Source organism: Aptenodytes forsteri, unplaced genomic scaffold (genome assembly GCF_000699145.1).
Source record: "Aptenodytes forsteri isolate BGI_AS27 unplaced genomic scaffold, ASM69914v1 Scaffold243, whole genome shotgun sequence".
Classification (NCBI taxonomy): domain Eukaryota; kingdom Metazoa; phylum Chordata; class Aves; order Sphenisciformes; family Spheniscidae; genus Aptenodytes; species Aptenodytes forsteri.
This window is the reverse complement of record NW_008795314.1, coordinates 1,286,670-1,299,568: the sequence shown is the minus strand read 5'-3', so window position 1 is coordinate 1,299,568 and position 12,899 is coordinate 1,286,670. Positions and strand designations below refer to the sequence as shown.

General features: G+C 48.4%; 1 protein-coding gene across 1 annotated transcript in view; it reads left to right on the top strand.

The window, feature by feature from the left end:
- MXRA7 (matrix remodeling associated 7) overlaps positions 1–12,258 on the top strand; it is a 42,600-nt gene extending 30,342 nt beyond the window's left edge. Inside the window, exon 5 of the mRNA XM_009279490.2 lies at positions 10,159–12,258. Coding sequence (XP_009277765.1) covers positions 10,159–10,273 — 115 coding nt within the window. The 3' untranslated portion in view covers positions 10,274–12,258. The remainder of the gene's footprint in view (positions 1–10,158) is intronic.
- The last annotated feature ends 641 nt before the right edge of the window (positions 12,259–12,899 follow it).

Sequence of the window (12,899 nt, the reverse complement as noted above, 5' to 3'; positions counted from 1 at the left end):
TCAGCTGGGGCACCCTTGCAGACCCCTTGAGCGGGGTCTGAGTGAATGCCACCGAACTGCTCAGACACGCTCTGCTGTTTGCTGGTGCACTCATGGATGGAGCAGGTGATTCCCCAGACCACAGTCCAGCCTCTGTAAGACTGAGAAGAAGGTAGGGATGGCTTCCCGGTTTCCTTGGCGAATGGGCTCAGTTCCCACAGCCAGGTGACCCATTCCAGGAGCAAATTCTCCTCCTGCCTTCCAGTCCTCTCCTCTCATCTCCTGGCCAGCCATGGGTGGGTTGAGGAGGCACTGCTTGAATCCAGGCTAGACTTAACCCTAGGGCTCAACTGCAAGCTGGAATTCATGCAAGGGGAATTGGACGGTGGTAAGTCTCACACTCAGTCCTTTTCTTGGTGGTAATTTAGCAATGGAAATCTGTCTCCTCCCCAGCTGAGTTCAGAGTACCTCTTGGTTATGAGGCACTGAATAAAACTGGGCTTGGACCCTGGAGTTTCAGCAAGGCAGGGTGCCCCAGAGAGACCCTGGCTCTAGGGAATGGCAGAAAGGAGAGACGTTTCCCTGCTCTGCCAGACATCCCAGATCAAAGCGGAGATGCAGCTGTGGCTTGAGGGAGAACCGTGCTGAAGTTTGGTTTTGAATGATACAATGCTCATGATGACAGCTCTGGAGCACACGAGGGCAGGAAGCAGCTGCAGGGGTTTAATGACCATGTTTTTGACCTATTTTGAACATCTCCACTACTGGCCCTCCAAAAATAAGTGGGTGGACCGGGCTGGGGGAGATTGCATTTCAGGAGAGCTCTCCATCGGCATCTGTCCCTGTCCACCTCCTGCATTGCCATCACATAGCCCTGGCTCACTTGCTTGCTCCCCCCTCTGTATAGCATGGGATCTGGGCCTCTTTCTGCTCCCTTCTCTTCTGCTAACCTTCACCCCCAACCCAGCGGCTTTGCTGTCCTGTCCTGTCCAGCATGGTGCTTCTTTTGGATGAGGGAAGCTGGTAAGTTTGGGCTTTCTTTGGGTTTTTATTATTTGTTTGCTTTTCATCTTCTGCAGCACGATAGTCGTCCTGGGCTGAGGGAGGAGTAGCAGCAGCATGGGACCACAAAGCCTAGGGCCATGGGACTCCAGGTCAGGCTGGCCACTGCTTCAGTGCGGCCACCAGCCACAGGGATGGCACCGACCATGGGCAAGGCTGCTTTCAGCTGCAAAACACCCAGCGCATGAGGCACATTTCCTTCCTGCCTGCCTCTTGTAGGAAAGGGATGCTGTGTGTTTGGGGGTCCCTGCGGAGCTCCTCCTGCTCTGATGCTCCTTCCGTAGGTGCCAGACTCCGCCTGTATGTATGAGGAGGGAGTCTCCTGGTGGCCCAGTGCTGTTCCCTGCCTCCACCATATCCCCAGGGAAAATGTCCTCTGACCTACGAGATGTCAGTGGAGTTGAGCTCCGGCCCTATTTATAGAGCATCTGATTGAGTCATGAGTCCCCAGCAGCTTTAAAAACTGAGCAACTCAGGATGCCTCCCTCGGAAACCCAGGGGAAGGGGAGGCCAGGAAGCCCCTTCCCTGTATCCTCCTCTCCTGTCCTAGAGAGAAAACTTTTGCAAGCTCCCCTGGAGCCTTTGCAGGGTGTGAATCTCTGACCCTGCCCTGGGATAAGATTTCAGACCAGACAGAGACTCTGCTTTGAGCTCTTGGTTTTTTTTCTTTTGGCTCAGGTCCTGATTTGTCCCAGCTTGTGGCTGTTTCTCCGTGCCTCCCTCACCCAGTGCTCACAACTTGTCTTCATCTGCTTCTGCTTAATCCTGTGTGGCGTGGGCAGCTTGCTGTTCTCTATCTGCTAACTCTCTGGGAGCCTGGCTCTGCCTTTCCTGCAGCTCCCCTGTGGCCAGGGGAGACTGAGGGCTGCGGGGAATCAGGGTGTCACACCAGACTGGGTGCAAACTGGTAGACAGCGAGCTGGAGCACAAACACTGAGCGATGGAGGAAAGCGCAGGTTGGCCCATCCATGGGTTTCCCCACTGCTGTGGCGTTGGCTGGGGGAGTCAGGAGTGTTGCAATGTGATCGTGGCCTCTTGGCTGAGCTGGCCGAGAGCTTGAGCCACCTTCCTGGCTGTGCTCTGGCCTTTTCGGCTGTTGCTGCTGTGGCTGGGAAACGTGGGAAGCTTCTGTCTCGAAACAGCGGTGGGCAAGGTCCGCTTGGGGTGTGACGCAGTCCCTGACCCCACTGACTCCTCGCCGGCCCCTATCCTAAATGTGATGGGACTTGTGCTCCCTAGTCACGCAGGCTTTGGCAGCCTCAACTGCTTTCCTGGTGTTCCTGAGGAGCAGTAGGTATTTCCTGAGGTCATGTGCACCTTTCGACTTTTCTGTCCCACTGGAGGAATTTCAGATTTGTGTTGATAGAAGCTCCCTTTGGTACCTCTCACTGTCCCACTCTTTTCTAATCACTGACTGTCTCTACATGTTCTGCATTTAAGTCCTCTCTCTCTCCATGTTTTACCTATTGGCTGAAGGAACTGGTCCACACTTTGGGGACCATCAGGAAAACTTAGATTTAGTATGTCATTCCTCATATTCTTCCTGCAATACCCCAATCCTGGACAAGACTGGGTTATGGTCACTACCAGAAATGAGATGGGAGCTGCCCCAATGGTAGAGAAATGGGAAGCGGTGGTGATGAGACCATTCCCAGCAGTGAGATGGGAGGGAACTACCTGGGGAGAGCTTGACCACCCATTGCCAGGTCTGCCCAGCACCCAGGGCCTTTCTTCACTGCTCTCGGTCCTCAAGAGTCAATCCTAGCCTGTCTGGATTGAAAAGAATCTGGAGCCAGATTGCTACCTGCCCTCCTTGCCAGGATTTCAGACCAGAGGACTGACATTCCCGAGAAGCCGAGCACCTGCTCCCTCTGCCAGGGGAAGGAGCTGGGGATAGTCTGCACTTCAGAACATCAGCTGGGTGAAACTATTCCTGAAAAGGGCACAAGCGACTGCCAGAGATGGTTACAGCAAGATGCTCCTTGGAGTGGGTCAGGACACCTTTGGAAAGCTATAGTCTATGGATGGGCTACAGGATTTCCTGACCTCCTGCTGCGGATTTGCACACGTGAGGGATAAACACATATGGGAATGCCAGCAGCCCACCCCATTTGTCAGTACTGGGATGCTGTCTGTTCTCAAAGGCAAGAAGCCTATGCCCTTGTGCTGATGTCATGGCTGAGCTGGAGTGAGGGGAATGCTTCTGAGGCTACCAGAAGGACATCCAGTTTTCATGCTTCAGGAGAAGCATAGTCTTTTGAGACCTTCAGTACCTGAGCCTCCCGCATAAGCCAGGACCTGCCCTTGTCTGAGCTCCTTGTTCTCAAGTTGTTTCTTGCACAGAACCATGTCCAGCTGATAAATCATATGATTTACTGACTTGGCCTTCAGCTGGGGCCAGAGCAGAGATATTTGGATAATTTCTATCTGAAGAGAGGATATGGGCTCCCAGCAAAAGAAGACTCTAACCTGGTTTGATTGATGTGCTGCTAGGGAAAAGTATGCCAACCAGGCTGATCTCATTGTCCAAGGCAAATGGAAAGGAGGGAAGAGCCAAGAATAAGCAGTAGCTCAAAGCTCTCCGCCTCCATCCCAGGCTAATTAAGGCTCTCAGGCTCCGTGGCAGCAATGTCAGAGCTGCTCAGCCTGGGGGGTTATATAGCCCTGATGTCCCCAGTGATGGACTATCTCATGCTCTTTAGTCTAATCCCCCTCACAGCAAGAGCAGTAAGGGGTATCCCTGTTGTGCAGATGGGGAATTTATGGCTCTGACGGACATCCTCCATTAAGTTCATGCTTGGTTTAAGATCTTCTACACCAGCTGTCATCCTGGCCCTGTCCTGGAGGTGAGTATCCCTGTGAGGGGCTGCAACTGAGCCCCATCCACCCTCCCTGACATCCTCTATCCCTCACCACTCCAACTGCGGCATGTTGGAGGGCACCTCTCCTTCTGGGCCCCCGTGGCAACGAGCTTATGCCCTCACGCGTGAAATCTGATTATGCTTGCGTGACTTGAGCAGGATGATCCGATCCTCAGCGCTGCGAATCTTGCAGAGCGATTATCCACTTCGGAGAATTTCCTTTCTTTGTCCTAATGGGCCGGCCACTGAGCCTCCGCAGCGTTGCTTGAGTAACCCTGGTCCCATGTGATGCTTCAGCCTGTATCTCCCATCCAGGATCCGGGTCGCCAGCTGCACTTGTGAGGCTGCTGGAGAAGGCAACGTTTTGCAGAGGATTGAGGAAGAGATGAGGCTGTAATTTGCCTTCATGCTGTGGCTGTCAGAAGCAGGGGACTTTCAAATGGGGTTCAGGTGTTATGGGCAGTGAACCCTATTGAATTCAGGAGGAATTAGGCTGGGTTGCATCTGTGTGTGTTCATAAGTGCCCAGGTAATGTGTGTTGTAGCTTCCCTCTGCCTTAGTGCAGGTCTCTGTGTCCATGGGCAGCTGCCCAGCCTACTGTCAGGTGTCTCCCATTGTGGATGGTGGGCCATGAGAGATGCTGGGGCAGTAAGGGCAGAGTGTCTGAAAGGTTCAAGCCGAGAACAAGGGACCACATTTTTTTAGCCCTGGCTCTGCTAACAATATGCTGCAAGACCTCAGGGAGTGCCTGGATGTCCCCACCCATAAAACACATCTAATCGTCTCACCCTCCTTCCCTGGGACACTGGGAGAGCTTCCCATCGAAAGGAAGCCCCATGGCCTGCAGGGAGTCTGGGTTTTTTTGCCTTCTTCCCTTGAACAGACACATCCGTAGGAAGACTGAGAAGGATTGACCTGTTCAGGCACACTGCCCTGTGAAACCAGTACTCGTTTCTGGCTCATCTGGCTGCAGGTGGGAGGAGGAATCTGGGCTGGACAAGGGTGCCAGCAGCCCAGGGAGGCTCTGCACAGGACAGTGAGGCAGTAACCCCTGGAGCTAACGATGGCTTCCAATTAGTTGGGCTTCTCCAGCTCTCATCAGTAGGTCAGAAGGGTTGTGACTTAGACTTGGTTCCAGATGAGAGGATTTACACCTCTGATTGAGTTTTGACTATCCTGCTGCAGTTGATGAAGCAAAGTGCCTCGTCCTTAGAGGCATGAGGTTTGCAAACAGCAGCTTGTTCTGCCCTGAGGTGGGAAGTTGCCTTGCCTTCCCCCACACACACACTGAGGTTTCCCCCCTGCTCATTTATGTGACTAATAATGAACCAACCTGAGGGGTGAAATGACTGAAATGATTTCTCTTCTCTCCCTGTTTCTCTTTGCAGAAATGAAGACTATATGAAGTTGTCCCTAGCATCCTCCTAAAGGCATCCCTTGGCATCTTTAAAGGCTTGAGAGAAATACCAAAACCAACCAAACACACCCATAAGAGAAATCCATAAACCCTCAAAACTTGGGATCCCCTCTTGGTCTGAAGTTGAGTTCTTCAAAAACTCCTGTGGTGTCAAGTTTGAGGAGATCCTGTTGTGTGGCTCCATGGACTGGGGCTGGGCCCAAGCAGTGACTTGAGTTGTGTTTGGGGGACTGGGATGTCCTAGGAGATGAACCTTCCTCCCTCTCCCCCAAACAGATCCCAAATTGGACACTAAATATGCAGCGAGTCTGTTAGTTTTGTTCATTACCATGTATTAGGTCTGCCATGAAATCTGTGTTGTTCCTTTATTGAGGTGGGCAAACCGTAGCTCTTCTCCCAGACCAGCCTGGACCTTATACCAGACTACCAAGTTGTTTCTTCCTGGGGCCAAACTCTTTACTGCTGGGGGGTGGGAACTGCCTATGATTTCAAATGTTGTACAACGCTGCTTTGTTCTGAGGGGTGGAGGGACAAAGTGGGGTCCAAGTGAGGTATGGCAGATGGTAACTGGCCCGACTCAAATCGTGCTTCTGTAGTTATTTTAGCAGAGAGCTGATTCTGTAGGTAGACAGAATGACTTGAGAAGTGACAAAGATTGATAGTTTAGCTGTTCTGCTTGTGGTGGAGGTTTAGGAGACCACACTTTGGCTGCTGTTAGTATCTGGATTCTCACTTTTCCCTACTCCGGTTCCCAAGAGGAGAGACCCAAGGAGGTAGCTATGGCATCAGGGGTTCCCTCTGGCTCAGGATGAGATTGTAGGGGTCCTGGAAGAGACACCCTCCCCATTCCTCTGCCTGCTTGCTGTTCCAGTGCCCTCTTCTCTTGCTAGCCCTGTGGCTTGTCCACTGGAGCCAGAGCTCAGCATTGCTCCTCAGCTCTGTCATATATAGAAGATGAATTCGGCTGGGCGTGTAACCTGCTTCAGACATAGCAGGTTTCAAATCAAACCCAGCTGGTTTGCGAGAGTGAGAAGAGGGCCTGTGTCCTCTAACAATGTTGTAGAAACACTAGGCTGGGTGGGGATGTGTCCTTCAAAGTTTCTCTCTCACTGCAGGACAACTGCCTCTTGGCTAACGCTGCAAACATATCAGAAACCAAACAGGCTGCTTTTTTTTTTCCCTTTTTAATTCCTATGCAGACAATACTTGAAACCTTGTACACAGTTGTCCTTTCCAGCGCCTGGGGTTGGCAAACTCTTCATAAAAGGGCTTATTTAAGGAACAGCAGGAGGCTTCAGCTTTAGAAGAGGCTGGGCTGCCCCTTTCCAGCCGACAACTGCAAGCGTATTCAGTGGTTTGTATACGAATTTAGGCACATCTGGACCCTCTGCTTCAACACCCAGCTGGTACAGCCGCTGTCTCCCCTCGGTGCTGGCTGGCTGACTCTGTGTCCCAAGCACCCAACTATGCAAAGAATGCCTTATATACATTGTGTTTAAGTTACATGGCAATATGTACATCGAGCAAAGTCTATAGTCGAGTCCAGATTTTTGCTAGTGGCAGCGAGTCAAACTATTTCTTCAACTCAAATGGCTGGCTGGGTATTTTTTACTTTTGTTTATGTTTGTTTGTTTTGTATCTGATGGTGGCTCTTATACAAAGGACTGTAATTCTAGTGGCTTGAATCTGTAAAAATTGCCTTTGTTTGGTCCAATAAACCTTTGAATAGTTTATTTGGTTTGTGCTTGTTCTCCCTGCCTCCAGCAGCTTGCAACTTCTTCCTCAAGAGATTTGTGTTGAAACTCTGGGTTTTGGGTTAGAAGTACATTCTGCCCTCCTATGCCTTTTACCCCATAAATGATTCCATTGGCTTCCTTAACAATAGGGTCAGACCAGTGGCAAAAGTCAGGGATTTTACCTTATTTTTGCTGGAGCAATGCAGTGTTGCAGCAGGATCCTGGTCTTGTTTGGCTGCGGAGCAATTAGCAACGTTCCCAAATGCAGAGCTCTGCCCAGTTCAGCTGCTGTGAACATGGATGCCTAGCAGTTCCTGAAACGCAGATCTCCTTTAACATACCTATAGCTCACTGCCCCAAACCTCCAGTTAATCATAAAATTCTTGGACTGAAATGTCTGAAAAGAGCCTAAGGGAGTTAAGTATGCAAATTCAATTGCCTATCAAGAAGAATTAGGCTGCTTTGAAAATCCTTAATTAATCTATTTTGTCAGCAATAAGTAAAATTCTGTTTGACCTCCTGGATCCAAGTAGTTTTAAGGACAGCACTTGTGGGAAGAAAGAATGATTTTACTTGTGAATGGGGTAGGTTTGATCTGAAATCATCAAAAAAAAATACAATCTGGAGCAGTACAAAGTTATTTTACAAGGTCGCCCATGATAGGAGAAGCTCCTTTTTGAAATCAGTTTCATGTTTTTGATGCCTTACTCTTCCTTCCCAGGCTCTTTTCTCTCTTAATCTTTGTTTTGCTCTCTCTTTGTTGTAGATTATGTAGCACAGAGAAGTAACAGCAGTAACAGTTCTTTTTTATTTCTGTTTTTCAAATGCACAGTCACGATATTTAAAGTTGAGGGGAGAGCCAAAATGCATTGATGTTGCACTTTAAAAAATAGAGTGAATATTGTCTGTGATCTTGATTTTGAAGGTTTGGAGACAAGGAAACGGGCCTTTGGGGAGGGTTCAGCAGTGTTAATGTCTGTGAAATAAGGAGCGAGGGATGCAGACCTGTGTGGAGCACTCCCAGCTGGCATGCATTTCAGACACGTGAGGCAAAGCTGTGTATTGAATTTCTCCACACCAGACTGGAAATGTGCCCTCTGGTGCCCAGTGGTGATCTAAAATAAAATATTGATCACTGACGACTGTGCTTCCCTTCCTCTCGTCTGGAAAGGGCAGTTGGATGCTGTTCATGTGAGCACAAAAAATTACAGAAGAGACAGACAAATCCAGGCGCTTGATAGCCTGTGGCCAGAGCTTTCATAACCAAAAGATCCCACATCATTATCAGGATATGGCCTTAGGACAATTGCATTTTAATTGCAACAGAAAAGAATTGGCAAATGAGCTTTCTTTTGCCGGGATCTGCTTTTTTCCTGCTGCAATGGTGCTGGGAGGACAGCCTGCTGTTCCTGCTTCTGCTGGGGCTTAGTCCAGGAGAGGGGAAAATGCAGAGCCCCACTCGGCAGGAGCTCAGCACGCGAAGGCTCCTCTGCTTGTTCCTGACTGTCTCCTTCCATTGATCTTGTTTGTGGTGTGGTTGCTTCTGATGTGTTGATGCTGTCCTCTCTTCTTTCAAGCAAAGATTGTGTCCTGGTTTTGCCTGTCAATAGGTGTTTCTACCCCTCCTGTTACTGGAACAGCTAATAGCTTGTCCACACAGGACTTGCAGGAAGACTACCCCAGGTTAACTAATGGCATGCATTTAAATGGATTAATTACAGTGTATTAAAAGTCCTATGCGGAAAGCTGGCTGTGACAGGGGCAGAGGACTCTTGACAGGGTGACCATGTGGAAGTAAAAGCCAGAGTCTGTCTTTCTAGCTCAGGGGAGGTCTAAAGATGCTAAACAAGCAGGAGGAACTGGGATTGTGGCAGATCTGTGCTCTGAGCTGCTGGGCTATCGCTGAATTCTGGCTCCACAGTCACGTAGGGGCAAAATGAGCCTTGAAGTAATAGAAACTGCTTCTCTCTTGTTACAGCCATAAAGCACCACAACCTCATTAGTTCTTTTAATCTCACACAGGAGAGTCAGGTATGAGGTGTGCTAGGCAATACTGCAATCTGATCTCAACCAGGTAGGAGTCCGGCAATGAGAACGAACCAGCCCACAGCCAGCCCCGACTGGAGCCAAGGTGCACATTCATTTTGCCCTAAAAGAGGATTTTGTAGACATCAAAATCAGTTGCATCGGTTCATGAGCTACTTGTGAACAAATGGCACTCCTGTGCTGTCCACCCTTCTGTATCCCTGAGTGATGATCAGCATAAGCCCTCCCATAAAGCTTCCTCAAATAAAGCCCTGTGATACATACCAATCTTTGTGCTGCAGGACATACAACAACGGTTAACTGCTTCAGGTTAAGGAAAAATCAGGATATCATCTGTTATGGGGAGAAAGGAGTTAATCATCTCCTATGGACTTTCTAGGGATGGAAATCTGAGCTAGATGGTTCGCTGGTCAGCCTCTGCCTACACAGGGATCACCTCATTGCTGGACTGGGTACATGAGTCCATCTCACCATTTGACATTGGCAAACAAACCCTCAAATCAAAGCAGATTTCTATCTGTGATCTTATCTTCCAGTGGCTGATTAAAGTCATATCCACACTGGAAGGTAGTCTAGTCTCTAGTTTTAAGGTAGGGTATACACTTAAAATTTAGTAGCTATTCCTGAATTACTCTGTATCTACATACTCTCATTTCAGAATGAAAGGACACTGTGCTGATGAAGCTTAATCCAGTTTCATTATGGAGTCTGCCAAACTGGGACGTGTTGGTCTTATGAAATTCCACATGTTGAGTTATCCTGAAACTTTGAGCATAGATAAGTCTTAAGAAACTCCAAAGCTGGTTTTAAAGCAGTCTGTTTTATCTCCGTATTTAAAGAACAGCAGAGAGACGTGCAGGATGATTGGATAGATGGGAAGGTGGAGGAAGGAGAACCAGAGGCTCTCTTTCTCATCTCACATGGGCAGATTTCCTGCAGTCAGCAGGGCTTGTAAAATGACCCGCGTTCGGCTTCGTGTTTCATTTGACCATGGTGTTCTTGCTCAAAGTGCCTTCTGGGGACTGGCTATTCCTACTTCTCCTTTTCTTCTTGACAGGGTTCAGAGAGAGCAGCTGGCTGCCATCTTCAGGCTCATGAAGGAAAAAAGTGACACATTTGGAGAGATGTCTGAACGAGACATGAAGGAGCAGCTTAGGCTGTATGATATATAACCTTGCAGCCAGTGGAGACTATGCCCAAAAGTCATCTTGGCCCTTATTATGCAGCCCACTGGAGACTGTAGTGCTATAAACATGTTTTGGTAGTTATTCTGCAGTTCCAGTTTGTTTTGCAAATGCATATAGGCCTGTGATATATATTTCTCACCATTTTTATCATTTTTCCTTGAAGAGTTATCATGATATGTTCATCTCGTACAGAGATTTTTACCTCTTTCTGGCTGGGTCATATGTCTCAGTCATACAAAGTAGTTAAACTCACAACTTTTTTCTGGCCATGCTTTGTAAAAATGAACTTTCAAACCTAGTCTTTATCAGTTTGATATCTGAAGAAAGCCAAAGATGATAGATGTAAAATGGATGAAAATAATAGAATCATAGAATAACTCAGGTTGGAAGGGACCTAAGGAGGTCTGTAGTCCAACCTCCTGCTCAAAGCAGCATCAGCTATGAGATCAAGCCAGGTTACTCAGAGCTTTACCCTGTCAGGTCTTGAAAACCTCCAAGGACGGAGACTGCACAACCTCTCTTGGCAGGGAGGCTTCCAATCCTACAGTTAGAAAACGAATAGCCAAAGCCAAGGCATCAGTGCACCGATTAGAGGTGAGTTGCCGTTCTCATCTCCTTGGAAGGAACACTTCATCCTCCTTCACGCTGGCTTTTTGAAGCAAATCCAAGTTGGTTCCGGCTGACCCCGTTGCGCTCATCTTCACGCCTGAGAAAACAGCAGCTAACTTCAGCCTGGAAACACAAACATCTCTTCGCCTCTTGATGCTGGTAAAAGTAGTACAGAAAGGTGGCTGGCATTTTTACAAGGATGGTTGTGTCCAATTCAGATCCTGTTCTCCTAATATATAAAAATGATGTGGGAAACGACTTACTTAGGAAAGCTCTGTGAATTTATCAAGTACTTTGAACAGTTTTGCCCAAGTCTTGGTGGTTTGGATAGAGTAAATCAATGAACATTCCTAATTTTAACTGAATGTCTTCTGGTGTACTTCTCTCACCTATGAAATCCTGTTAAATACTTTATTATCAGGAAGGATTTTCTCGGTTTTAGTAACTGGTGACAAAGGGAGGCAACATTTTCTGACCTAATTTTAGGGAATGATCTCTTAAAAGATTAGGTTTGCTTTATTTTGTGTAATTCTTTTGAGTCTGAGAAAGCAAATATCCCATTATCTGGTCACTGTTTCCCACTACACTATATTCTATAACACTGTACTATTTGACTTTTAAGAATCATTTTATCTTCTAATTGTTTTCACTTAGGTGAAACATATTTATTATGAGATCAAGCTAGTTTTACTACCAAGTCATGACTTAATCTAAATTTAATGTCTGAAAATTACCTCTTCTCATTCAACGTGAAGGAATTAAGTGGGAAAAGGAGTCTCATGATGTGAAACATCATGCTAGCTTGCTGTGTCCCTAGGCCACCATTTCCTTTGTCAAGCTGTGCAAAGGGACAAATGTAGAAAATTTGTATACGGGACTTCACCCTAGTTCCAAACTGAAAGCAGGATCTTTTCCAAAGCTCTTCTTCAAAGCAAGCAAAGGAAGAGTTAAGGTTTAGTTGATTTTTAGTGTTTGTCTTGTAGACTTCACAGTTTATTTCCAAAGTATTTTTATATTTCTTCTTTTACATTTGGGCCTCCTCTCAACAGGAACATTTCAGGGGGGAAAAAAAAAAAAAAAAAAAGAAAAAAAATTCCTCACACTCCTGAGCTTCACATTGTGCCAGCAATCGTTAACGCTGAATAAGGAAGAGCAGCTGGCATTAAACCTGTCCTGTCCGCACCTTCTACGAGCAGTGTCACCAAAATGTTAAGATGCTGTTGATGACAGGACAGTGGCAAAAGATCTGTCATTTACTAGGCCCAAATTTAAGAAAGAAATTAAGCTAAATAAAGAAGCCTGTGCCCAAGGCATGAAACGAAGAGATGTCTAGATGTAAACCCCATGGATTTTAAAAGGTACATTTTCTCTGCGTGCGGTGCAAGGCTGTAATAAAGAGGAACCCACTGGACACGTCTGTGTGTGCTCTGTGGACGGCAGTGGGGAGGCTGCGTTCAGAGGCCGCCTTCGAGGCCGCCGGCTGCCGCCGGGACCTGCGGCGACGGGGTACGTCCAGACTTGGCTGGCCAGCTTCTAATTTCCTTTTCCCTCTGGGCTCATCAATATTTATACAGGAAATTTCACCAGTTGCTACGGCAGGATCTCCCCTTCTGGGTATTGTCCTTTAAATAACACGGGCTGCTCCTCCTTGGCCTCGTGCAGGGCTGTAGGGTAACGTGGCCGCACGGCGGGTAGCGGGGCTGGGGGACCCTGCGAGGGCCGCTGCGGGAACTTGCTCCCCTTTGACAAGCTCTGGAGCCACAAACTCGGGCGGGAGGATCCCGAATCGGCGCTGGCGCCGAGGGGCCTCGCACGGCCCTTCGTAACATGGAGGCCCGGCCTCCTGTGAGCGCCCGTCGCCCGGCGATGTCTGCCCCGCCCCGGGATCGCTCCCGCGACCGGGAGCAGCTTCTGCCCACGACTGTCGCGGACGCTTCGGGAAGGCGACCGGGCGACGAGAGGACGGCAGTCCCGGCGGCTGCGAGGGCCGCGGCCCCAGCGG